Source organism: Colletes gigas, unplaced genomic scaffold, assembly GCF_013123115.1.
Source record: "Colletes gigas isolate AHSC1104 unplaced genomic scaffold, ASM1312311v1 Colletes_gigas_Sc00022, whole genome shotgun sequence".
NCBI classification, from domain to species: Eukaryota; Metazoa; Arthropoda; class Insecta; order Hymenoptera; family Colletidae; genus Colletes; species Colletes gigas.
Window position 1 is genome coordinate 1,710,733 of NW_025106651.1, and position 27,973 is coordinate 1,738,705.

At 37.9% G+C, this 27,973-nt stretch overlaps 1 protein-coding gene across 2 annotated transcripts; it reads left to right on the top strand.

Annotated features, from left to right (window-relative positions):
- The first annotated feature begins 5,826 nt into the window (after positions 1-5,826).
- On the top strand, positions 5,827-27,947 carry LOC122401189. 2 transcript variants are annotated; one of them, XM_043403165.1, is made up of 5 exons: positions 5,827-5,996; positions 18,329-18,473; positions 21,226-21,560; positions 25,994-26,104; positions 27,119-27,947. In XM_043403165.1, the coding sequence occupies exons 2-5, from the start codon at positions 18,336-18,338 to the stop codon at positions 27,366-27,368; spliced, it is 834 nt and encodes a 277-aa protein (XP_043259100.1). In that variant the 5' UTR covers positions 5,827-5,996; positions 18,329-18,335; the 3' UTR covers positions 27,369-27,947. The 2 variants fall into 2 exon arrangements, with proteins under 2 accessions (XP_043259100.1, XP_043259101.1); XM_043403166.1 differs by lacking the exon at positions 5,827-5,996 and adding an exon at positions 17,409-17,601.
- Positions 27,948-27,973: the final 26 nt, after the last annotated feature.

The window sequence follows — 27,973 nt, forward strand, 5'->3', positions numbered from 1 at the left end:
TAATAAACCTTATTTTACTTTCCAACGTTTTTTCATTACACCTTCTATTCGTAATCACGATCAAAGAACGATCAAGTAATTTAATTAAAATCTCTCTATGTTCTCAATTTCTCTAAAATTTCGCGTTAGTTCGATAGCTTTCCTTTTCATTTATCTATGACTTCCTATTCTCTCTGCATCCTGCCTCGAGGGTTCGTTTCATCGTTACTTTTCCATTTTCTTTCTTATCGATATCAAGAACTCCAGTTATATCATTTTCCATGTTGTCTTCCCTGTCTTTAAAATTAATCGTGCCCGAGCTCAACACCTCCAACTGTTCGTAGACTCAAAAACGCCTCGTTGAAGACACCCTGACACGGATAGACGCCTAGGATCGACGTCTGGGTCGGATTATCTCGGTTCTCATAAATCCCTATCTTGTTATCGACGAAGTTTTTCAGCCTCCAGGGAGAATTCCAACTGTTTGAAGCCCCCGAGGCGTAAACGTCGCAATCCAGTGACACGGGGGAAGTGGATAAGCGGTTAATATACATTCGGAGCCGACGTCGCGACGCATGTGTCGCGCTCCTGCTGCCTATGACGGGCTGTTGCCCCGTCAACGTTCAGCGTCACGACGCAATCGACACGCGTGGCTCCGCGAATATTGCAGCGTCTACCATCCACGCTTCGATCAAGAATGCATCGTGAACAGACCTCGATGAAACGAAGACATGCTTGCATAAACTGCTGAAAGATTCATAGTTTTAACCCATAAGAATTGTTTAAAGACTGAAATTTGTCAAGCAACGAATCATACAGCCTAATAAAATTTCGATCCTCCAATTTGCACTTCTAACCCAGACCTAACCCATAAGAATTATTTAAAGACTGAAATTTGTCAAACGACGAATCTGACAGCCTCATAAAATTTCGATCCTCCAATTTGCACTTCTAACCCAGACCTAATCCATAAGAATTATTTAAAGACTGAAATTTATCAAGCAACGAATCTGGCAGCTGAATAAAATTTCGATCCTCCAATTTGCCCTCTTAACCCAGACCTAACCCATAAGAATTATTTAGAGATTAAAATTTGTCAAACAACGAATCTGGCAGCCCAATAAAATTTCGATCCTCCAATTTGCCCTACTAACCCAGACCTAACCCATAAGAATTATTTAAAGACTGAAATTTGTCAAACGACGAATCTGACAGCCTCATAAAATTTCGATCCTCCAATTTGCACTTCTAACCCAGACCTAACCCATAAGAATTATTTAGAGACTGAAATTTATCAAGCAACGAATCATACAGCCTAATAAAATTTCAATTCCCCAGTTTGTGATCGTCTTTGGAACAAACAAATCTAACCAAATTTTGTATTTACCTAAAAACAAACGTATTTTTATTATTTTCGAAAAATAACAATTGACGTTTCGTCGAAGTATTCCCAAGTGACTTAAATTAGTAATGAAATAGGATTCTCTGACGCCCCCGTAACGTTGAAAGAACCAAAACCTTGGATTGTCGTCACAGTATCGCGGACGTTTAATGGAAATTATGGGAACGATCGAAGGGTAGGATAATCTCTTACAAGACAGGAACGAGCCCTCCTTGTCAGGACGCGAGTCGCAATTTTCCGAAAGTTTCCAGTAGCTGGGAGAACTTCGTCGGACGAGTTTCCCGGGCTATCGAAGTTTTCAAAATAGTTGTCAACATAATTGCACACCCTCCCGCGGAAGTTCGACGGGCGTTATTAACGTCTATCCTTGTACATCGATTGTCTTTTGCACCGCGGAAATTAAGCCTCGACGAAGTGTATTCTCCAACGCCGCGTAGCTTATCGACTTCTTGCGATTCATCGCGGGGCACCAGCCCTAGTTATCGTCATCGTCGAACGCTAATCGCTCGTCTACTGCTCACCAAACTCCATCATTGTTTTGAAAAGCACGAAATTGGAACGTCGATCACACGTAACATGTAAAAATATTACAAACGAAGATCTCTCGCGACTAATTGCACTAGCCAACAGCAAATATTCTTCTCTAAGCAGTCAATTGTCCCTACTATAACGCTAATTACGATAGTGAAAGTTAAAAATGGAAATTTACAAGACTGTTACATGCTATATTCGACAGCCTGATCTACAATTTTTAATAAAATCATAAAAATCCATATAATTTCATTCCATTAATGCCAAAGAGGCATTTCATTTATTTTAACATATACTTTGATCTACCGTGGTTGAATTAAATAAATCACTCCTTATATTTTTTAAACCAGAGTCGAATAACTCTTTTTCTGTTATTTCGTACCCCGGTGTACAAAAAAACATAGGAAGATAACTCCAAAAAATACAAAATACTGTAGTTTACAATTTATTAGCCGGAGTTATAAAGCAAACAAAAAAAAGGATAGCGTGTTGTGCAAACATTCGTACAGCATTTTGTACTTTGTTATATTTGTTAACAACTAAAAAGCTATAAAATATCGAAAACAGTATTGGGGGGAAAAAAGGAAGAGAAACGGAGAGAAAACATACGAAAAAGTTCTGTTTCGCTGTTTCTCGCTTGGCAATAACGACATCGATGGAGATCGTGATGCACGAGGTTACAGCAGTAATCACACACCGAACAATCCAATCGGATCGCACGATATATATGTATATATTGCCACGCTAATCGCGCACGGTAATTAGGTGTACCGTAAGCGGTGCTCGGTGTCGTCATTAGGACAAGTGCGTAGAATCAAGTACGTAGAGCCGACGAAATTATCGCTTCGATCGGAGTTTGATCCTTTACACACAGAACAGAACGATGTTAAACACTCTGCCAAGCTTAAACTCTATCTCGTGTCAAACTTAAATCGTCTATAAATAAGAAAATAATTAATTATAAGAACTATTCAATATATTACTTTATTAAAATATTTCTAAATAAACACCTGAATGCTGAGTAAAGAAATTATTACGAAGGAGTCTAGAGCGTTAAGTTTAATTAACAGGAAGATAACAGCACAATTTATTCGATCGTGAAGATTTTTATAAAGCAAGATGGTATCGGAGAATTTACTAGGAGCTTTCAGTGTTTGCGTATCGAGTCCACGGAAGTTAAAATTATAATAATGTTCCGTCGCGTGCATAAACCCAGCCACAGAAATTTATGTTCGACCCTTTTGCCTAATTTCCACTAGCCTTAGGCGGCCCCTCTAATACGAAAGCGTTTAAAACAGCGTTGCTATCTCTCTGCTGCAGGAATTTTATTCTACTCTTCAAAGAAGAAATTACTTTTTGGTTATTCGTACGTATGTAAATTCATTAAATCTCGCTGTAAATAATAAAGACTCCAAAAAATGTATAAAAATTTCCGGTTCGGGATCTCGATCGGGGCACATTATGCAACACAGGATTATAATATTTTCTGCTGAGCATGAGCGTTGCGTGAATGGAGCGATTTCTCGTCTTTCTAATAAAATACGATATTTGATCTGCGGAGACCATATGACGCTCGCATATTCCAGTTGAGAACGCGTAAAAGTTATAAAAGGTACAATAAGTCAGAAAAAGTGAATAAAATCTATAATCTATTTTTACTGATTTTAAATTAAATATTCCATCGACAATGCGAATTGACTGTTAAACGCTCGGATCGGTTGCCTTATTGGGGCTGATGAGAGAAACGCCATCGATGGCATAGAAATAGGAATGGCTGCTAGTGTTACGGGAGAATCTCATTTCGTACATGGTAATCGGACATATTGAATTCGAGGTTATTGACTCTACACCAGGATTCAAGTGTATGTAAATCGAATTGTAGCATTTGAGCATCGGTTTCGGAATTTACTTTCAGGAGCAATTCCGAACCATGAGCGTTTAAACAGGAATGAAGCTTATAACTATCTTATAATCGTCATCTGCAGTGGATAGTTTGATATCCTACTATTTCCCCACATCGTACAGTTTTTATACTGTCATAATTTTTGTATATTTTATTTTTGTCAGAGTAAATATGACTAGAAAACTAAATTTCATTTCACAAACATTGGGTCTCTTTTGCTCACGTAAAGACTGATAGTCAAAGAATATTTTTTCATTTAGTTTCTATCCTGGATTGCACCACCCAATCGCTAGAAAATAATATTTTCAATAACTATCTTATAATTGTCACCTGCAGTAGATAGTTTGATATCCTACTTGCTATTTTCCCACGTCGTACAGTTTTTATACTGTCATCATTTTTGTATATCTTATTTTTCTCAGAGTAAATATGACTAAATTTAATTTCATAAACATTGGGTCTTTTTTGTTCACGTAAAGACTGATAGTCAAATAGTATTTTTTCATTTAGTTTCTATCCTGAATTGCACCACCCAATCGTTGGAAAATAATATTTTCAATAACTATCTTATAATTATCACCTACAGTTATCTAGTTTGGTATCCTACTTGCTACTTTTCCCACGTCGTACAGTGTGTCCAGCAATGGACAAAAGTCAAAAAACTAAAGTTGATGTTTCATAAATTCTTATATCCTAAAATGTTAATAAAAGAACGTAGATTTTAACACTATCCATAACTTTTACTGAATTTGCCAATTTGTTGTGGAAAATGATGCCAGAAATTTATTGCAATTTTCGGTGCATTTTCTTAAACATGTGTCATTTACCGAAAATTTGTGTTTTTAATTTAATTTTTGCAAGTTGGGTACACTATTATAGTACCTTCCAAACTACTAAACATTCCTTTTACAATATTAACAATTGGTCCCAATTTTGTATGTTAAATGATCATCAACTTTGAATTGAGTTTAATAAAAAATACCAAAAAATACCTCGATGATTTTTTGTATATTAATTTAGGGCACATTAAACTTTAATTCAACGCCAATTTTAGCTACCCGAATTTGCCCGAAACAGAGAAAATGATCAAAATCGTTATTGCAATTACTGATGCCTGCTTCGAATCAGAATCGGAATTAATCTAATAAAAAATGTTCTTTTACTTATTTACAAGATAAGAAATTGTATCTGTATCTATTTTATATTTTAATTAAAAAGGAATAAAGGAAAAATATTAGACAGATGCAAAGTAATCATTTTCTTCCAGAGCACCGATATACTCGAAATGATCGCTACGATATTTCAGGCACCTCCTCTAAGCCAATCAAAAAACTTTTCGAACAAAAGTTACACAGCAATCACTTGACAAAAAATTGCAATAGTAGAAATTAGCAAAACAATTTTTATGCAACAAAAAATCAAGGTCGATTCAATTTTTGTTAACAAAACTATATAATTTTTGTGCATCACGTGATGTATCTTTGTATTCTCTTTAAAAAAGTGTAAGAGGTCTTAGGTCGAAAATTGACTAGTTTAGAAGCTATGATTATTGTTCTGAATTCCTATTTACGCGACACACTGTGCGTCGTACAGTTTTTATACTGTTATAATTTTTGTATATCTTATTTTTGTCAGAGTAAATATAACTAGAAAACTAAATTTCATTTCACAAACATTGGGTCTCTTTTGCTCACGTAAAGACTGATAGTCAAAGAATATTTTTTTTTTTAGTTTCTATCCTGGATTGGACCATCCAGTCTCTTAGAAATAATATTTTATTCTTAACTTCTTATTTTCTGCATCGACTCGAACAAATAAGGAAACACTTGTTTCTTTGCAACGTGTAGAAATTGTTTGAATAAATAAATTTAATTTGAAGATACGGTTATCTTTTTGTCGTCGACTGTATATTCGTCGTAGACGCGAAATTCATCGCGAAATACGCTCCCGACAGAGTCAACGATAGCGGTGACAGCGTTTAGCGCACTTATGCGACAGCTCGGTCGGTCGTTCGACCAGCCGGCTGCTAATTGTTCGTCAAATGAAGCGAAGGAACGCGGAAAGCGTTAATGAACTTGACAATGGCCCGTTTCGCGCTCGAAACGCAACGATAACGGTCGTTTGACGCGGACCACGGGTGCCATTCGTCGAAAAGACCTCGTTGGGAAGCAAGTGCTGCTGGTGAGTAAATTCATTTCCATACAATCCGACGGAATTATGTCAGTTTTTGCGCCCGTATGCCACTAAAACGCAGGTTTTTTTGCGATCATAACCGCGCTTGTATTTCAGACAATGGACGGTTCGCGAAAAAATTTAAATTCTCGCTGCTAACTCGCGCCGTGAAAATTCTTCCATGACCCACGAATACCCCTTGACATCGTGAAACTCGACGCTGACAAGCAAACCGCTTAATTTCTACCCATTCGACTTTAACGAGCTTTCACCAGGCGATAGACTACAAATCCTCGTTCATACGTGTTTGATATTTGCACTGTTCTTAAGGAACAATAGACGGATTAATCTCTGTTTATTTAATTTTTGTTTGGATTACTCAGGTGTGTTTATAATAACTTTCTTATCACGTGTAGATTGACCTTCTTCAACCAAAAGAATCTGTTATTTAAATTTTAATCGTCCCAGATCACCGAAAGTATAGTATTTCTATTTCTATATATAATTCTTAGGGGTGGAATTTCTGAATCTTCGAATTTTATTTGCACAAAATATTTACACGTTGCGTGAATATTTTCTTTTCCTGACGGATCAAAAAAATGGTCATCTTCGAACACGGTTTTTGGCATCGCGACTGGACTGGCGTCGTTATAAATTTTCGCGGCGTCCCCGGCTAAACTCGTAAATTGAATTGGACGAATGAGAGACGAAACGATCGCAATATTATATTTCTTCGGACCCTTAACGACCGAGGGTCTCGTTTCGGGGAAAGAAAGAGGGCCAAGAGGGAAGGTCCTGTACAGTAATACAGTTTCTCCGATAAGTGAGATCACGTCCCCGCCATCGTTCACGCCAAAAAGGGCTGCCGCGGCCGTTCGAGGTCCGTCGTGTTTTGCAGTATCGGCGTCATCTATCGATCATTTCGCCCCCTCTCCTCTCACGGGCCGCCCTTCTGCGGCGGACTAACAATTTCCTGTATCCTAAAGAGTTTACCGAAGTGAGTTACAAGATACTTCCACCGGGAGCATCGATCTTCTGTTCTTCGCCGGCTTCCGCCAAGCTCGCGATGTTTGTTTCTTTATTCCTTTTCTACGGTAAACATCCCTCGAACTCGTGTAAAAATTGAAACTAAGAACCATCGATCGAATACAATTTGACGCGAACAGCGCACAGTAAAACGATTATTCCATCTAACGAAGCGACAAAGTTCCGATAATCGATACAGGAAATAATTTTTAAAGATATTTATTGCATGAAAGATCACATGAAGTACGTAATATGTGAATTAAGCTTCATGAATCTTGTAAAATGAATATTTAATATCCATTTCTTTTTGAATTTTCGTTAACCTTAACACATGGTTTACTAGTAAGTCTTGTTTTTCTTTTAATAAGATTCATGAATTAAATTCAACATAAACTGCTAACAAATAATATTTACAAGTTCTCCAAAGTTAAGTTTAGAATCTGTTAACAGTGATACATTTCCCCATTGTCTGATCTGGCCACGTGACGTTCAGGTATTTTTTTAATTTTAAACTTGGCAGTTTCAATTTAATTGCAAAAATAGATGGAATATTATGGTGGCAAACTGAGAATTCTGTAAGAGAGAATTCCTTGAGACCAGAGTCTCCCAATGACAGGCTGGATCGAAGGCAGACGCGTTCACGAAAATCCGTACAGACTACGACACGATCTCACGACCTGATCGCGCGAAACAGCCGCCGCATTGAGTGAACCTCGCTCTCGATCGGATAGGATTTATCAAAATCAACGCGGAAGGCACGGACGACACGAAAATTTCTCAACCGTTCCGCGTCTTGTCGAGCGAACGTCAACCTTCGTGAAGATCCGATGTAACGTTATCGTGTACGTGGCGTCGCGTGTACAGCCGTCAACTCTGTATCGATCGTCCAACATTTTATTTATTTATTTATTTACCCGACGGAAATCAGCCCCTTTTTGCACGCGAAAAACATGATAAAACGAAGTCTCGATAATCGTAAAAAATAGTGCGTCCTCGCAAAACTCCTGCTTTATTAATTTCGAATTTTAAATGAATCTGATATGATGCCCAGAATATTAATTACATCGAATCACAAATTTGTGTCATTCATAAATAAAACATTTTTTTATTTATTTTTCAACTGACTGACGTTGATGGATTTCTATTTGCAAATTTTAGTAACGAAACGTAAACGGAAGATAGTTTACACAAAACACTCATTCCTTATTTGTGCACCATAGTTTGAATAAAAACCATGTTCGAAAGTATAATTCATATCTCATTAATCAATAAATAATAAACCGATTTACGAATCTTAGGGTACTCCTCTTATCAATATCCTTTTTAATATTTCGAAATTACTTATGAAGTAATCGTTCCCATCAATATAGTGCGATGTTAATAAAAATGACAGCAATTTCGGCTGGACCAAAACGATTTCGAGACGCGGTCGAAATGGGCCGGAAAGAAAAACGAGCCGCGCAAAATGTCGCCCCGACGCAATAAACGACGCCCGTTGCACGCTGACTGGCGTGTCCGCTTGACGAGGAGATAATTTCGACGTCGACGGGGCGTTTCATCGTACGAATTCGATAAATAAAAACTACGAATGCTCGGTTATTCGGGGAATCCGCGAAGCTGTCTCTTCTCGAACGATCTAGCACCATCGAAATTACACAAATTCGTTCCGATAATCTCCCAATGAATTTCTTTCGTACTGTCATGTCGTAAGCTGCAGACTCGTCCAAATAGTTGCGGCGTCGCGATATTAGGATGATTTTGATTGGAAAGGGTTCAAGCACTCGAACAAAGATACACTCCTCGTCAAAAAGATAGCCCAGGTGTGCTATCTTTAATTTCTCAATGACGCATATAAAGTTTTACATTTGTGACATATAATATCGAAACATTATAAGCTCAGAATATGCGGTTCGTTGGAAATAATTAAAAATATTATGATGTTTAGTGTGTAACAAAGAAAAATTGTTTTATTTTAAGAACGAAATAATAGCACATATACAATAAGAAAATAATATTCAACATAAATTGTAACTAACAATAATTACTTATCAAACATATACAGGGTATTTCACCTAACTTGACCACCTTAAATATATCGCTTATTTTGTATGATAGAAAAAAATGTCAAGGGGAGAAAGTATTCTGTTCGAAGGCGCCAATACGGTGATGGATCGAATTTTTTTTTCAAGGTCATTTTTTTCGAGATTTCAAGGTCATCGTATTTTTTTTAAATGGGACCACATATTTTCGCTACAACAGTCTTATAGCTTATAAAAAGACGAATCCAACGATGTGCGATATGTTGACCTTCACGTGACCTTTAGCAAAGGAATTATGAAATGTTTGTCAGTAACTTCAGTACGCGTTCGGAGACGGTAAATGAAGGAATTTCAATTTCATTGAAACAGTGTACCGTGTAATTGTTTCTGGTGCTTATAAATAGATATTCATATTCTCCTTTCAACGGTTGAAGTATGTTTACAAGCATTATTATTGTAAGAGGGGAATGACCGAAGCGGGTCAATAGCGCGTTGTCAAAAAGCCGCGACGTACACAACAAGTTGCGGTATCGATAGCAGTGTAATAAGATTCTCCATCATGTACACTACAGCAGAAAAAGTGGAAATGATTTTATGATCGCCGGATCTTACGCCACTTGATTTCTTTCTGTGGGGGCACCTAAAAAATACAGTTTACAATGATATTCCCACAACAGCAGAAAACATGCGACAAAGGATTCTACATGCATGTAGATCAATTACTGTAGAACAACTGAAAAATGTTCAGCAAGAATTTATTTACCGCCTCCAAAAATGTATCCAGGTTCATGGTGCACATTTTGAACACCTTGTAAAATAAACATTTAATTTAAGACTGTTTCAATGAAATTGAAATTCCTTCATTTACCGTCTCCGAACGCGTACTGAAGTTACTGACAAACATTTCATAATTCCTTTGCTAAAGGTCACGTGAAGGTCAACATATCGCACATCGTTGGATTCGTCTTTTTATAAGCTATAAGACTGTTGTAGCGAAAATATGTGGTCCCATTTAAAAAAAATACGATGACCTTGAAATCTCGAAAAAAATGACCTTGAAAAAAAAATTCGATCCATCACCGTATTGGCGCCTTCGAACAGAATACTTTCTCCCCTTGATTTTTTTTTCTATCATACAAAATAAGCGATATATTTAAGGTGGTCAAGTTAGGTGAAATACCCTGTATACTTATTTAATAATGGGTACAACCTCCTTTATTTTCTATTATTTCAATTGCACGATTTGGTATCGATTTATATAGTTTTTGGATATAATTCTGACTTAACGTATCCCATTCGCGTACAATTGCATTTTTTAATTCTTGTACGTGTTGATGAAACACTGTCACTAACAGTAGATTTCCATCCATTATTTGCTTCGTTGTTAACTGCGAGTTGGAAGCTACACGCAAAATTGCTCGCTTATCACTATCGAGTAACGATGACGGCTGACCAGTATTTTTCTTGTTGCCATAATCTTCAACATTTTTTAAGACATTGTGTATTACTTTACGACATCTTCTAATTACTTTCGATATCTTTGCTACTGATAACTGTTGCTGTTTTAGTTCAAGAATTTGCTTTTTTTCCGCGTCCCATACTTAGAAATTTATATAAGATTGTACTGTAATCTTTACTCGTTGATAGATCATCAACTACTAAGCAATTTCTAAACATATTAACAGAGTGTGCTATCATTTCGACCTTAGTATGGAACAGTTCTTCTTTGTTGTATTCAAACATCTGCGACATTGGGACCTATTTCCAGGAAGCCGCATATTCTAAGCTCATAATGTTTTGATATTATACGTTACAGACGAAAAACTTTACATGCATCATTGAGAAATTAAATTTTTATAATTTTATAATTTTTTTATAATTTTTGATTTAGGTACAGCCGGGTTAGGTGTAAGCGTATGACGCATTTGTTTTTACCCGTAAAGGAGTCAACAAGTTAGTCATCTACTTAGTATATTAGTTATGACTAAACTTATCGCTACGAGTAATACTTATTTCTATGGGGGCCTACGGCATGACAGTACGTCGAAAGATTTCCAACCAAACTTCTGCTTCACTTTTTGCTTATTTCGTCGAAACTAATCCAGTCACGTGTACCATTAATAGCTCGATTTCAACAAAGTTCAACCTTGGAATTCCTGTTGAAACAGCGCTCTGTAGAGAATCAATCCTCGACCCGACAAAAGGAATACAATATGTTAAAGGTATTGCCAATATTTGTACGTTTCTGCCCCTGGATGTGAAATAGTTTTCAGGAACTGCGGAATCACGTTCGCGATGTTCCCAGTGTACGGAAGTTACATCGAGAACGGAACGAACGAGGGTGGAAAGTACTCGAGAAATTTCAATCGTTTATGTTGACTCGTCTAATAGATTCCGGGGGAGATTCCGGGGAACGGGAACGGTGTTCTGATTCGATCAGACGGGAATTTCATTCGATTTGACGTTCGCCATGCTCGTCCAAATTTAAATCACAGCACATGCGATTGGATTCCGTTGTTTAAGTTATCGAACTCGGCCGACATTGCCGCTTTCCCGTTCCTTTTTCCCTTCTTTTATCCGGGAAAGAATGCGAACGGTTCGATTTAGGGGGACGAAATCGGTGATACTTTCGCCGTTCGGGAATTAACGATCGATCCTAGTGTTTCTCAAGCTTCGTTCTCCCGTGGCAGGCCTTAACAAAGGCAGAGTTTCAACGCACTTCCCGGATAAAATATATTTTAAAACTGTATTCGTTCTGCAAACATTTTAATCTGTTTCATAAATTGCATATTTCGTTCGTGGAAATATTTATTATGCTTTAATCGACCATCCCTTGAATGGTCAACTATCGTCCATTTAGTTTAATTGATAGCTTCGTCGAAAGACGTACGGTCGGTGCACGAATTACGTACGATTTCATGATTTTCTCGTTCGATTGCGCCGCATTCTGTCTACTTCAATAGCTTTTAGTAAACAAATGGCGAACTGCCGCGCAACAACGATGAAATCGGCGCACTTTTTTCCCCAATGTGACGTTGGCAATTTTCACTTCACCAATTTAGAATAAAATACCGACAGCGGGAACCAATGAAAAATACAATATTTGTTCCTTTTCATTTTCTAAAAAAAAAACGTTTCCGTTGCAGCCACAGGACGCTTTTACGAACCGAACGAATAAAAATAAAATAAAAATTCGTAAGTGATTGAACAATTCAGCGTCGGATATTTTAATGCATTGCGAAGTACTGTTTTGCAATAAAAACGAAGGAGACATGTCAATCTCATTGAAATTAAATTTTCATTTATACTGCGTTTATGTATGTTTATTTATGAATTAATAATCCAACCATTGAGTATGGTTCGTGTACTCCCACGAGAAACGAGGGGAAAATAGATGTGTATTACATAGTATAATAAAAAAACTACTATCCCCGGTACCTACTTAATTCTTGTTAAAAGCAACCGTTAAGAAGTATTTTATCGTCAGTAGTAAAAACGTAAAAGAAGGAACTTTAGGTTTATCCAATATCGCGTATACTTTTATCAATATTATTTCGTGTTTATGACGTATTTATCACTTTTCATTTACTCTATATTAAAAGTTACACAAGGCAGCATTGAAAGAAATTAAAATTCAAACACCGAAAGTTTGGAGTTTGAGAAACACTGGATATAACACCGAAGCAGAAAATAATCTTACTAATGAGAACCGAACGAAGGCGACAAAAGAGTAGACAAAATATAATAAAGTACGGTATAGAATCGCGAGGCAGAAAAGAATATTAAAAGAAGGGCGGTAATAAAACGAAACAAAGGCGAAAGCGTTGACGAAAATAGCGATGGAAAATTGACATTTGCTCGACAAGACGGAAAGTGGTAGTAGTGGAAAGCTAAAGGAATTCGACAATATCCTTTTCGCAGCGACAAAGGTGGAATTCCTTGGAACAGCGGGCTTAAAGAGACAGAAACGACGGAATAAAGAAAACCAGGAGGGAAATGGCGGAAGGCAGATAATCACAGAAGAAAAATGTCGACGATAGAAGGGTCGTAATGCAAAAAGGAGGATAGAAAACACGAAAATGGCACGATTTGTTCGACGATGTCTTTCACGATCGCGAAAGGTAAGGCGGTAACGAGGTCCTCCCTAACAAAATTATACGACTTTTTACCGTCGACGTCTGGTCGCGTTAATTACGCAGTTAGAAACACGATTTTATTCCGTGGACTGATCAATGAAAGAGTAGAATGTAGAGAATCTCTTAATGTTAGGACTTTCCTTAATGGAAGATCCATTTGCTCAGAATTGAACAATTTTATTTACGAATAAATTCCTTTTACGATATATACGAATTTCGAATCTAAAATTTGTATTCTAATAATAATAACAATGGCAAGATTCCAACGATACATGAACCACGATTATTGAATATCGTTTAAAATCCGTGTACGTCGTTCGTACTAACTCCCAACAGGTACTACATAAGTTATCAATTTTAGACACAAGAACCAACGCGAGGATTCCGCGAAAACTTCGTAAAACTCTGACTGAACTTCGTCGATTAAAGTCAACGCGTTTAATTACAAAACACGGGCATTCTTGGCGGCCTCTTAGCGACTCCTTTGAGACACTCGAGTCTTTGAGAGCATCCGAACTTCTCTGATTCCTGAGTGACGAACACGGGACGGGGAAAGTTTCTCATCGAAATGCACGCTTAAGAAATTAAAAAAAAGGAACTCGAAGGGAGGAAGAATACCGAACAAAGGTAGAAGTGAAATGCAAGAACACGAGAGAGATGATTGAATGGAGTCAAGGCGAGTACCTGATTACGTCGAAGGGAAGATGTGGTCGATGACTTGACACATAATTACACAGGAACGCGCAATTTCCCTGTTCTCGCGTCGAAAAACGCTCTGAGAAACCAATGTCGTCGATTTGTAAGTTGACAGGTAATAGAAGGAGCAATGGGACCGGTGTCGGGGATGAATTAGCACCGATTCTTGCCAAGTTCATCGATGTCGATCTGAAAAATCGCTGGTCTTCCCCGAAGTATGCAATCTAGCCGCGCAATTGAGCGGCAGCGTCGAGATTCTGTCACTGTCAGAAATACATCGCCAGGACTTCGATCCGTCGCCATTTTAACTCTGCTTTCATACACGCGTATCAAGAAGAGCAAAGAAGTTCTCGTTTTCCCAAGTATTCGAAACTACAGCGTCTTATATATCAGATTACGTGTCAAATAGTTCACCACGATTTCAATCGTTTTACACGTCGGGTTCATTATTGGATTTTGTTGCAATTACTATAGAAATTATCGTAGTTCTAGGTTCGTTAGTAAAGAAGTTCTCGTTTTCCCAAGTATTCGAAACTACAGCGTCTTCGACACTCGTCGATCACACCTTGTGTATCAGATTACGTGTCAAGTAGTTCACCACGATTTCAATCGTTTTACACGTCGGGTTCATTATTGGATTTTGTTACAATTACTATAGAAATTATCGTAGTTCTAGGTTCGTTAGTAAAGAAGTTCTCGTTTTCCCAAGTATTCGAAACTACAGCGTCTTCGACACTCGTCGATCACACCTTGTGTATCAGATTACGTGTCAAGTAGTTCACCACGATTTCAATCGTTTTACACGTCGGGTTCATTATTGGATTTTGTTACAATTACTATAGAAATTATCGTAGTTCTAGGTTCGTTAGTAAAGAAGTTCTCGTTTTCCCAAGTATTCGAAACTACAGCGTCTTCGACACTCGTCGATCACACCTTGTGTATCAGATTACGTGTCAAGTAGTTCACCACGATTTCAATCGTTTTACACGTCGGGTTCATTATTGGATTTTGTTGCAATTATTATAGAAATTATCGTAGTGCTAGGCTCGTCGATTGGTCTTCTGAATAAATTGGAACGAAAACTTGGCACGCTGAAAACACTGGTTCCCGTCCGACCACCGAAAGCAAGCAACCTTGAACGCGGTTAGTACTATCGAGAGACGAGATGTTGACGCACTACACACAAACTAAACGACTGGAGAGGCAAAGGGAATCGTCCTCGTGCTCTACCTGATCCCCTCTAGGTGATCGACTTACCCAATAATAAACAAGAACCTAAGAAGCAGAGGGGATCGGATGGATCGCGAGGACGATTACGCTTGCCCTTTGCGACGTTTTGTTTGTTGGTTCTCATCCTCTTATTTCCTAATAGTACTTGTTATATATAAGAAATTTGTTTTTCTTATGGGATTCCTCATCATCTATTTTTAGCAAATGTCGTTGGTTACATTGTGTTACTTCTATTTACGAACTAGGTTGTTTTTTAAATATTAACGCAGATAGAGATAGAGAGATAGTATCTATAAACAGTATACAATGATAAATGATAAAGCTAATAAACTACTACATAAATAGAAGTAACACAATGTAACATAAATCATTAATTCAGAAATTATTGTTAAACAGAAAAATGTTTCAGATAAAAGTTGTATGATTTTTAGGGTGACATGTAGTAGGTACTGTAATCGGTCTTATGTTATTTTGTTTCTTTGTCAAGATATTGTTAATATTTCTTCCCACATTTATAAATAAAGCATTAAATTCTACATAAAAACGCATTATACCAACTACGTTCTGCTAATAGTCACGTTGATTAACGTGAAATTTTCTAATAGAAGATAATTTATTTTTTTCAGACTCTAATATAATCTCGTTTTGTATAGAATTCAATGTTTGATCTAAATTCAGGAAAAACTATTAACCGTTTCATTTAAAAAATTAAAACTCTCCTTCATATCTTGATAAAAAATGCAAAATAACGTAAAACCAATTAGAGCACTGTATATTGTCCATCTACAAGCCATGCAACTTTTATCTGAAACACTTTCACGTACAACAAATAATTTATGAGTTATTTGAAATCGTCATGTTACGAGATTCACTCTGTATGTAGTAATTATTGACTTATTTTTAGTGTTTATATGTGTTATCTCTGTATCTGTGTTAATATTTAAAAAGAAACTACTACGTAAATAGAAGTAATATAATGTAACCAACGACATTTGGTAAAAATAAATGGGAAAGAACTATATACAGGGTGTTCGGCCACCCCTGGGAAAAATTTTAATGGAGATTCTAGAGGCAAAATAAGACGAACATCAGAAGTATCAATTTGTTGATTGAGGCTTCGTTAAAAAGTTATTAAAAAATTAAATTAAAAAGTTTCAAATCATTCATGAAAAAATTATTTTCAGTTGCGGGGATCAATTACAATCATTTTTCGTCAATAGACATACCCCCGAAATCCGTGCACTTTCGAGAGAAAAATTCCTTATCGAAAATGTAGTGTCTGACCATACATTGACATGTTTCTCTGAAATTTTTCGACGAAAAAAAAATTTTTCAAATCGTTCTGGAAAAATTATTTTCAGTCGCGGGAGTCAATTACAATCATTTTTGGTCAATAGACATACCCTCGAATTCCTACGCATTTTCGAGAATCCAAAAATATTCGGAAAGTTGTTCCCTGACCGTAAGGTAAGAAAAACCCCCTAAAAATGGTTCAATTTTCAAAGGGCTATAACTCCTAGAATAGTGAATATATTTGAATGAATCTTTTTTCTGAAGTAGAGCTCACGGGCACCTACAAAAAAGTATTAAACAACTTTTCTGTAGAACGTAAAACAAAATTACTAAAAATCAAAAACGAATTTTTAAGAAAAATCGAGGTGCCTAAATTTTTTGGTGAAATTGAAAAGATTCAAATCATTTTAGAAAAATTATTTATAGGTGCAGGGGTCAATTGCAAGCATTTTTGGTCAACAGTCATACCCTCGAAATCCTACTCAGTTTCGAGAAAAAAATTCGAGTAGGTGGACAAATGTTTTTGACAAAATTAACAAATTTCAAATCGTTTTGAAAAAATTATTTTCAGTTGCAGGGGTCATTTACAATCATTTTTGGTTAATACACATACCCCCAAAATCCTACGTACTTTCGAGAAAAAAATTCTTAACTTTGTAACTAAGCCTCAATCAACAAATTAGTATCCTTGATTTTCGTCTTATTTTGGCCTCTAGAATCTCCCATTAAAATTTTTAAAAGGGTCGAACACCCTGTATAGTAACTATTGACAGTATCATTGTATACTGTTTATACAATATGTTCTATCTCTCTATCTCTATCAATGTTAACATTAAAAAAAAAACTATTTCGTAAGTAAAAGTAACACAGTGTAACCAACGACATTTGGTAAAAATAGATGGGGAATAATTCCATGAGAAAAACATATTTCTTTTAGTTTATAGCAAATGATCATCACAGTGCACGATGTAAAAAAAAGAGAAAGCGAGAAGGTCTTGGAGCTTTCGTTGGCGATTGTTTCTGGAGGATCTGCCCCAACAATCTTGGCGAAGTTGGTCGTCGATGAGTCACGTGGTCAGAGCTTAGGGCTATTCCTACCTAACTCAGGGACCTCCTCGACGCCTCTTATATTTCAGCCGAGTCGTCGAACAATTTCTCAACGGATTACAGCGAGATTTGCTCGCAGGAAGTTGGGTAATTCCTTTACAACTCGCCGCCGTCACGAGCACGCCAGAGCTCCTCTTTCCCGCGCGTTCGCCCCCGCGGGCGGGACAAATAAAACAATTCGGCCGCGACATCGAAACGTCCCGTCGACCGGCTGGGGCAGAATTGCGAGCTCCTCTAGTCCGAATTAATGAGACGTCCACCGAGGTAAAAGGCTACTTTTCACCGTCGCGCGCAAACGCGATATCACGCGGATACGCCCCGACGTGGATGCATTTCCTTGAATTCCGGAAGATTGGTTCGTTTGATTCTCGTTAAACGGCAAAGAAACGAGAGGAAACAGCGTCGTTGCGCCGCGTAATTGCCTCCCTCGATCGTTTTGTTTCGTGTAATTAGAATGGAACGTCGCGACTGCGGATGAAAATTTCCTGTTCGGGGGGGGGATTTCGTTGTCTGCAGTTGATGTTGAATATCCGGGGCTCACAAAACGCGGCGCGGAGGATTTATGTAACGAGAAAGTTTCAGAAACGCGGAAGAGACGGTACGGTTGATTTGACGCCGACGCTCGACGCTCTTTATCCATCTCTATCATTCTCGGTTTGTTTGCCGCGGCGACTTCTTTTCCGTGCTTTTGAATGTTAATAAAGTTGCATCAGGATGACGAGCGTGTAACGCGATGTAGGTCAGCCCCTTCGAGGAGCCTTTAGAATTTTTCTCAAGGAGACGGGGGAGGTAACTTTTCACCTTCTCTTTTCAGGACAACCATGAATCGGAACGGAAGTTGTCTCTTCCTTTTAATATTGTGCATCGCCGCGAGTGATTATCAGGTCGATTCGGACGGAAACGTTACCTTGTCGCGACGCAAACGCTACGTTGTCTTTCCCGAAGGCTCAACATTCTCCGTAAGTAATATACCACGCGTTTCACCTCCGCAAGAACTTCTCCAACGAGCACAGTTCAGTTAGTTTCCCCGGTAATTTCTTGCCTTTCGGCTACGAGACGAACTTCATTCGCGACGCGTCTGTACATCTTACACTGTATCAGGGGCTCCACCAACTGGTGAACTTCCGGAGATTAAATGAAAAGTTGTTTGGTTTAATTATTTTTATATTTAACGGCATTATTCGTCAAATGAAAACAAAATTAATTCATATTTTCAAAAGTATTATTCGAGTTTCATGTAGAACAAGTTACAACTGTTGGAATCTATTTTTAATTATAATTGAAAACACATAGGACGTTTAATATGAATATACATGAATTTGTAAAGTTACTTTTACGTGCATTTTTATTCTTTATTGCTATATGAAACTGTCTTGACAAATTTGTTTCAGGTTTAAAAAGTGTTTTCATTAAAAAATTGGAGAAATAGGTTTGAATATTTTATTCTTTGAGGCGTTCAAGTGTTCATATTGGGCAATGAATAAACACTCCTCGTGATAATTGCAATTAAATCGATAAAAAAAATTTAGCAGAGAACCCACAAGCTCACTATGTATTTCAGGGCTAATATGTAAAGAAAATATTTTCAGTAGAAAGTTTGTGCAGGAACAAAAAGGGATTCATTTACTTTAAAGATCGATGGGTACTCTAAACTTCTCAGCGCCAGTATACACAATGAACGAAATCCAACTTATTGGGCAAACTTGCCTTGCACCATCGATGGTCCAAAACCTTTCGGACACTTCGTCTCTTTACTTTAACTACATTTTCAGTTTCCTCGTCTATTTCGTTCCGTTCCCTCAATCAAGCCTTTTCTTAATCCATTTCTTCGCCATTACCTGCCATAGCTTTACTGCTAGCACTTTGTCGAAGGCTGTCGTAACGTCTGCAAAGAAAGTAAAAAACTTTGCCCTATTTCTCCTCTGCCTCACTTTTCGCTAGACGTTGCAGAATGTTTGCATCGTCGATTGTTCCCTTTATTTCCCAAATCCTGCTTGTGTATCTAACAACATATTTTCCTTTGAATCAAAAATTTTTATTGTATCATTTTCTTACTGATTCCAATCTTCAATATATTTCTGTTAATTTCGTGTTTGGTTTATTACCATAGATCTTATGCACTTGTAGAAAAGTAGTTCATAAATTAACCCAATAATATAAGTATATAAAATCTGGAGTGTTTTTTAAAAGAGTTATACGAAAATGTCCTATGCTTGAAAATATTAACGGTCTATTAGGTCTGGGTGAGGTCTGAGTTAGGTCTGGGTTATTACCATAGATCTTATGCACTTGTAGAAAAGTAGTTCATAAATTAACCCAATAATATAAGTGTATAAAATCTGTAGTGTTTTTTCAAAAGAGTTCCGTTATACGAAAATGTCCTAAGCTTGAAAATATTAATGGTCTATCGATAGACGATCGTATTAACGGCGAAACGTTTACTGTTATTCGCGAACGGAACGACTCGCGTCGCGCGTGAATAATAGGTTCCCGTGTAAAAGGAGCATTCGATATTTTTACAATCAATCGTTTAACGGACGACGTTTATAATGAATCGCGAAACATGCACTAGCAGCAATAATTTACAATTTGTACATCGGGGCGAAGCATCGCGCGGAATGGAAATTCACGAGCGCCTGATCGAAACAATTTGTGTCTGATTGAACGTTTCGCATTGAATCGCGAGTCGTGCGTAAAATATTAAAGATCCAATAAACAGATACGCGGCAGAATATTGTTACAGATCGCGGGCGCCGCTCGTGTTTACAGACGCGTAGCTGTAATCTGAACTCTGCTCGCTCGAGTAACGATACAGAAATTCCGTTACTACGCGCAGCGTTTAAATCGCGCAAAATGGCATGAATGAACGAAAAGTTGCGCAGAATGTTAATTAATGGCTGCGTTAAGTATTATCCCTATAAATATTTATTTGAATTTAAAGCATTCTGTGAATAGAAAAGTGTCGTTGTAACCTTCAATGATAATTATTAATTTCTGTAAATAAGATAAGAAATTATCGCTTTGGGCATAAAAACTGGAATGGAACGTTAGATATTAGTCTAAAAACTAAAAGGATTTTATTATTTCCAAGTCATTAAAAATTGTTAACTTTTAGGGGAGTAAAATATAACAAATAAAGGTTCATTTAGATTATTAGTTGGATCTTACATATTTAATGTTTTATATGGAAGTAACAAATTTAAAACGATAAAAATTAATTGAGACATAAGATATCTTAATTATCACGTACCAAATATATTTGATTAAATACACATAATACACATATTTTAGATTATGTCTCCTGTATTAATTATGATCAATATTAAATGAACAACAATCGCATCTTACATATGCACAGGTCGAAGACCGAATGTATAATCTCTTCACACCTGTTGGTAACAGTGTTTTACATAGGCTCGAGATAAGCCACATGTGACACGTAGAAACTGTGATGTAGCGATAACGGATCGTTGTAATTTAAATATTCAAAAGGATACACAAAACAGATGCACAAGATAAACGACACTTGTAACAGTCGATGCAATAAAAAATTAACTTTATATTTAAACCTCAAACGTCAAATATATAAGATCTAACTATGTTCTGGAGATTTAATAATAAAATAATCAATCGATTTATAGAAAAGGCATAAAATTTCAATATTATTATTTTATAAAACGAATCTAAGTTCGATACGTATATTACCCACAGATCGCGCTATGCGTCACCGTGCACACTCTGACCCCGGACAACATTTTCACGGAGGGCGTGAACTGGGGTATTTCGTACGATTTGCCCAACGAGAGCAAGCCAGCCCTCGAGCCCTTCTTGCAGCTCAGACACGATCAAATGAAACCTGGAATTAAGAACGCCGGTCACGCGGCCAGTGCAATCGACAAGAATGTCGTCAACTACCCAGGATGGAACAGCTACGAGAAACATTACTTCAAGACTAGTAGGAGAAAGAATTATAAGCCTAATCATTATTATCTGCAAAGGAGGCACCGTAGGGATCTCTACAGTAAATTGGAAACAGTCATGAATGCGTAAGTTCTTGTTCAGATTATTTTCGTATCTACGATGATATTTGCTATGACACTTTCGTACCATAGAACATTTTCTTTTATGTTCGAACAATGTCAGAAATTAATTTTATCATTACTAGTTTCGAAAAGAATGAAGGAGAAAAGAGTTTAACACGATAGCGTATATTAATTTAAAATACTCTATATCCAGACAAAGTCCATTCGATAAGGAAATGTTTTGGATACTTTGTATCACTTTGTTTGCGAGCATTTATTATTGATACGACCTAGTAGAATAAAATAGGTTAGATAAATAAACACCATTCCTTTGCTAGAAACAAGTAACAGCGAAGAAAGCAAAGAATCCATCAAATAGAAAATGGCGACGTACCGCCTGGCCAGTAGATTGGAGAATGAGATGGTCTGTGGTCGGACGAGTAAAGCGCGAGTTTCCGGATAAGTGAAATGGTTTCGTCCGTTGTCGGACGAGCTCGACAAGGTTCTTCCGTCGAAGAACGAATTCTTGCGCGTTTTTTGCCGGATTAAGTAGGCTGAGTAGAAGGGGAGAGAAAGAAAGACCAATCCTGGATTAAGGAGAACGCGGTATTACGTGTCAGTAGAATGTGAATGATGTCGAGCAATTTTGCCTTATAAAGGCTGTACCCTGTAACCGATTGCGACTTCCGGGGAAGACAAATTACTGTTTTTGATTGAAATGGAACTGTTTCTAAATAAGTGAAATATCTTCGTGTATTGTTAGATGAAATGTACGAGGCTGTTTGGTAGAAAACATTTTTCTTTGCTATTCTTATGGGATTAAATACGTCAAGTAGAAAGGCACACTATATGGTCAGACTACTGCAGTGATACATTTTTAAATAAGTGAACCGTGGTTCTTTGTTGAGTAGAATAGTACAATATTTAGCTGGGCGACTAGAGGACAAGTTTGAATTTCCAAACAAGTGAAACAGATCCATATGTGGTCAGACGAGTTGTCTAAAATTCTTTGCTTATAGAAACAGCCCTTGTGTAATTTTTATACGATTAAGTACACCTAATAAAAAGAGTATGTGTATTATCAAGCAAGTAAAATAAAAATCTGTGCCTTATCAGACAAAATATAAGGTTCTTTCCTCAATGAAGTTCTTGCTGTGATTTATACGTGGTCAAAAATAAGGGAGTCTTGAAATTGGTTTAAATTGTTTATCGCGGCTCTGTGCATTGTATCGTCGAACGCTTACCGTGAAATACATATTTAATTCGATCGAAAACACGCGTAGGGGGATGAGAACGAGCAACGAAACGGACTTAGCACATTGTTAGACGCGCGTGATTATGTTTCGCGGTTTAACGAGTTAAGAGATCGGGATCAAATTGCATTTTCCGTGGAGCATCCTCAACGTAGTGTCCATTTACGTTGAGCAAGAGTGGCTATTAACCCCTATCTGGAAATCGTAGGGACGAATGAATTTCTCACGAAGCGCGGCCTGGGTGAGTGGCACGCCCGATAATAAAATGTTACGGCAGCTTTAGTAGTCTCGATCGTGATCGAACGATCGCGGTCGTCCGCCTTTATGGAGAGCCGTCGGACCGTCTCAGTTTTTTCCGTGTCATCTGCGGTGATGTATTTCGGTCGCGTTAGCGTAAAACGTCGTATCGCGATACGACGACGACGACGACGGCGATATCGAGCACGATGGCCTATCGAGCGCTTAGACGTCGATAGGGGGTGAACGTAACATCGTCTTCGCCGTGGATGCAACGCGCCTAAACGGGAAATACACCGCCGCGGCCTATAAACTTCCTCGTGAAAACCCGGATCCCACCGATGGGGCTGATCCAATGACACACTTACGTAATACTTATCAATTCCCAAGCATTGCGTCAGGTTATCAAACTGCTATTCCAAATTGACGTTGTCAACGTTACTTGCGTCGAACTAGAATTTCGATAATGCGTTTTATTTCAACTATATCCTTCCACGATGACTTCAAAACTATTACTGAATAAAAATGCCACTAATACGGCAGCTGTGGCAATTGAAAGCTCTAACACTCCCATTGGAAAACCCTTTAATCAATCCACTATCAGAATTGTGAGTTGTTTGCATCGAACTAGAATGTTGATAATGCGTTTAATTTCAACTATATCCTTCTACGATGACTTCAAAACTACTACTGAATAAAAATGCCACTAATACGGCAGCTATGGCAATTGAAAGCTCTAACACTCCCATTGGAAAACCTTTTAATTAGTCCACTATCAGATTTGTGAGTTGTTTGAGTATCTCTGTCGAGATAATAATTCGAATATTTCCCTGTTTCAACATTTTAGAGTCCCGAGAAGATAACATACAATTTTATCTCCATGTAAATAAATATTCCATACCAGTGGCTCTTGTTCTCCAACTGAGAACGAAGAAGAAAATGCGTCTGCATCGGTTGTTTGAATAACGATATCCAAATAGTGATTATACTTAGTTATAGTCGGAGATCGTTCGTAGTATTCGAATATTAAATTATTCAAATATTTTCAACTCTGGCCGAGAGCACGCAAGGTGCACGAGAACAAATAGCACGCCATCTTCGCTGGCCAAAAATTGATTCCAGACGTTGGTAGTGGCGCAGCGCAACGCTGGTTTGCAAGGGGTTGGTTCTGGAGCTGCTTAGGGGTAGCATGAATCAGAGGGTGGCGCCTCAACCAGCATGGTACGTTGCCGTAGTAGCGAGGTAACAGTCGCTGCTGGGGATGGGGTTGTTTCTGAACGAGCCTGGCAGACCATTTATCTGTTTCTGGGGCCAACAGCCATGGGAGGGAAACGGTCTCTGGTCCTCTCTCTCCGTCTGTCTTGTTCCCTCTGCCCATAACCAGATTTATATCCACCGCCAAGAGGCTTGATTATTTTCGTCGACGATGGCCAATAAAGAATTGGTTGAATATAAATGCCACGCAGAGTCTTACGAACGAAATAATTCGTGGGCTTCGAGTAGCAATATATCGAATGTAATAGTATTTCTTTTATGGAAAAGACAGACTGAGAGCCTTCATTTTCAATTATTATTTATTACTACAAAGATTTAAAATTTAAATTAATTCTTTATGTTTTGAAAAGAACGTTCGATTGATAAATGATAACACTTGACAGATTTCCTTTCACAGTGGGAAATGTGATGTTTAAAAGAAAACCGTGCACGAATTTTAGATACTCGTAGCGGATGGGATTCGAGAGATCCAAAAGAAGCTTTAATACGTAAGATAAAATAATTTTACGATGGGAGAGCAGTACGCAGGGATAATTGTCTCCGCGGGCTTATCCACGTGGTATTAACTCCATCCAGTTTTTCGGATCCGTTCCTCCGAATCTTCGTCCTATCCTTCGAAGAAATTCCCTCTGAATTAATAGCAGGCATTTACTCGGATTGGCGATCACAGAACTCGACCTCCTTCCTCCGAAGTAAATATTATGTATTTCAATAAAAATCCAATGTTCGTTGATATTTCACGAAGAGAGTATCCAGAGTTGTTACTTTCATATTGTTTGCTTGTACTTTCTTTACGTCGGAGGTCGTAAAACGAATACCAAAGGACGATCCTATCGAATAAGATTCCTAATCAAACATTTGCTAAGGTCTTACAGAGCACAAACATATTTATTTAATTAGTAAAGTAAGTAGAGTGAAACTAGTCTAGTAATCATAGTAGCTTTCATATTTCTTAATGTCGTATTAAACAGTTTATATATGTTATAATGTTTTAATGCGATTGCAAGAACAGCTCGTTTATACAAAGAAAATAAGACGGGTTAACATCAACCAAGCACCGCGAAATTTTCTTTGAAATCGATGGCACCGCGTTTCTCCGCGACCACTCAAATCAAGGGTGAAATTATTGGGTGGATGATTGAAAAATTTTTGAAACGCCGCCTCAAAGAAGACTTTAATCTTCCTGGAAGAAGGATCGGGTAGATGAGAAAACAACGCAACGCGCCCGTCGTGAACTTTCACGTGCAAGGGACGCCTGTTCGACGGCAAAAGAGATGCATTAATCCGTCTTCCTGGATAATTTACGTGGAACTTTCTCCTCTTCGTTGCTTCGCGATAATACTTGAGACACGTAGGGTGTTCCGTGAATCGTATTACGTTTAACGCGAGTACTGAAACTTCGGAACAAGTTCCCTATGAAATACAGTGAAACTCAGTTATAACGAGTACCAGGGAACTGACGAAATTTCCTCGTTGTAAACGTTTCTCACTACACCGCTAATGAATTAAATATGCTACTCATGTGTCTCTTTTTTTAAATTACGGATCGATTGATAAGAAAGTGCGATCAAAAGGCATTGCTTCTTCAAAATTAACGCGTTGGCTGCTAAAGCAAAACAAAACGATCTCAGACAATTGCAAACTATCACTCTTGTGGATTTGTTCTATTTCTTAATCTTTGCGTTCTTGCAGGATGAATTTCGACGGGAGGACATGCATGCTGCGAGCGCTCTGCGAGGCCTCTCAGCGCCTGATGCCAAAGGGGAACACTCTCGTCGAAGAGATGATGAGGATATCACTCACGTAAGGTTCACAATAAAGAAAAGAAAGGTTCAAACGACGTCGTGACGAAAGGGTCCGCGTGTTCCTTTCTTTTCGTTTCGATTTTCCATTGTTAAAGAACATCCCCGAAGGTCAGCTTTCCTCCCCCAATTTTGATGAAACTCTGCAGATTTTCAGAACGATCCATTTGAGATCCAATATTAGTAAAACCCAAATAAAACTTTCGAAAATAGAACATTTAAAAGTGATTTATTATTATTGGCACTTTGTTATTAATTTATTTTTCCTCCAAATACTACAAAGAGCTTTCTTGCATCTGTAATAGTTATCAAGATATTAGGGGATGAAACATTGAAGGATAGCTTCACCCCTCAAACTTGCGTTAAAAATGTATGTAAGTATTCCTTTATTTCATCGCTCAACAAACCTACAAAGTTTCATAAAAATCGGAGTGAAACGCTTTGCAGTGATTCTTTATGAGCTTCGAGCGAAGATCGATGGGGCTTCAGAATAATCTCGCTTTGGCTGAGTATAAAACTGGCCAGGATAGCAGGGGAGAATTTCATTAGGCAAATAAGGCTAAGAGGACATCCCTCGAGAATATGTTATTGGAATGCACAGTAATCCTGGCCATTCTTCCAAATCTCGTCGTGCAAGAAATTATGCCGAGTTGATGGATTCAATGCGTGACATAATATGCCTCAAATAACCCTCGAATATTTTGGTGTTATTACTACATAGAATACTGTAGCCCACTTAAAAAAACTATTCAACAATTTTATATCCTACAGTGAAACACGATAATATACAAAGTTAGAACCTCCTATTCTTGGATAATAATTAATTAGAACACCTATGCTCGAATGCATTTAAAAAAAAAAAAGTAATTCTAGCTTCATTGCGTAAGTTTCTCTGGCGAATAAATCTCACGAGGTTCCTGAATTCCCCGTAAGTGGAGTAAAGAAAAATTCGAGAATATCGGAAAGCTGAAACACAATTACTCCTTTCTGAATGGTATCCCATCGGTCGTTACAGGTTCCCTTTGAAGCGTCTGTTCTCGTACGAGCCGGAGGAGCATCATACGTATGGCAGGGCTCATAAAGCGGGCCACGAGGGCCAGAATTGCGCCGATATGTTCTCCAGATGCAGTTTCTCCCTCATCGACATGGCCCTCGGGAAATACGACGCGCCGTGGACACGGGAGCCTCAACTTCCGCTCGGGTACACCGTGGCCACCGATGCGGCACGCTCTTCCGGGGAGTGGACGAGGTACAGCATGAAATAAGACGATGCGTCTGGGATGGAAGACTTAGGGGTCGCGTATCGGGAGAAATCCAGTTTCACGGGCCTTCGCGAAATGCTTCGGGGCTGGCCGGCTCGATTTAAGGAGGAAGTCGTCAATATCGGACGTGACTCGCTCGGATGGAGACGATATTAACGCCACAGAGACGGACGACATAGTACGAGCAATGCACGATTAACTTTCATGAGATTTGGGGTCCAGGGTAGCGTATTGTTTTAGAACTGAACTCGAATATTGCTTGAGTTATCGCGTTATCTTTCTAAAAATGGTACTGACGCATTCTTCGGATGCACTTGATTAAGATGAGCCCAAACACGACATAAATTAGACTACTTTTGAGTGACTTAATATACATACACAATTAAAACTTAATACGATTTAATAATGTAGCTTTTGTAAACTTTTCGTGAACATAAAGCTCCTTATTACTTATGTGATACGATAAACTATAATATAATTTACCTTGTTAAAGAAAGACTCTCAAAACCTTTGTATTGTATAAAGTGTTTATGTTAGACAAGAAAGTGGGAATGATTTTAATATGTTGAATAAAAATAAAAACTCGAACATTATTCCCTACCAATTTC

Coding starts and splice junctions, on each gene's coding strand:
- LOC122401189 (XM_043403165.1), top strand. CDS start 18,336: ATGAATCGGAACGGAAGTTGTCTCTTCCTTTTAATATTGTGCATCGCC. Junction 21,561..25,993: donor TTGGAAACAGTCATGAATGC/GTAAGTTCTTGT, acceptor GCGTTCTTGCAG/GATGAATTTCGACGGGAGGA. Junction 26,105..27,118: donor ATGATGAGGATATCACTCAC/GTAAGGTTCACA, acceptor CGGTCGTTACAG/GTTCCCTTTGAAGCGTCTGT.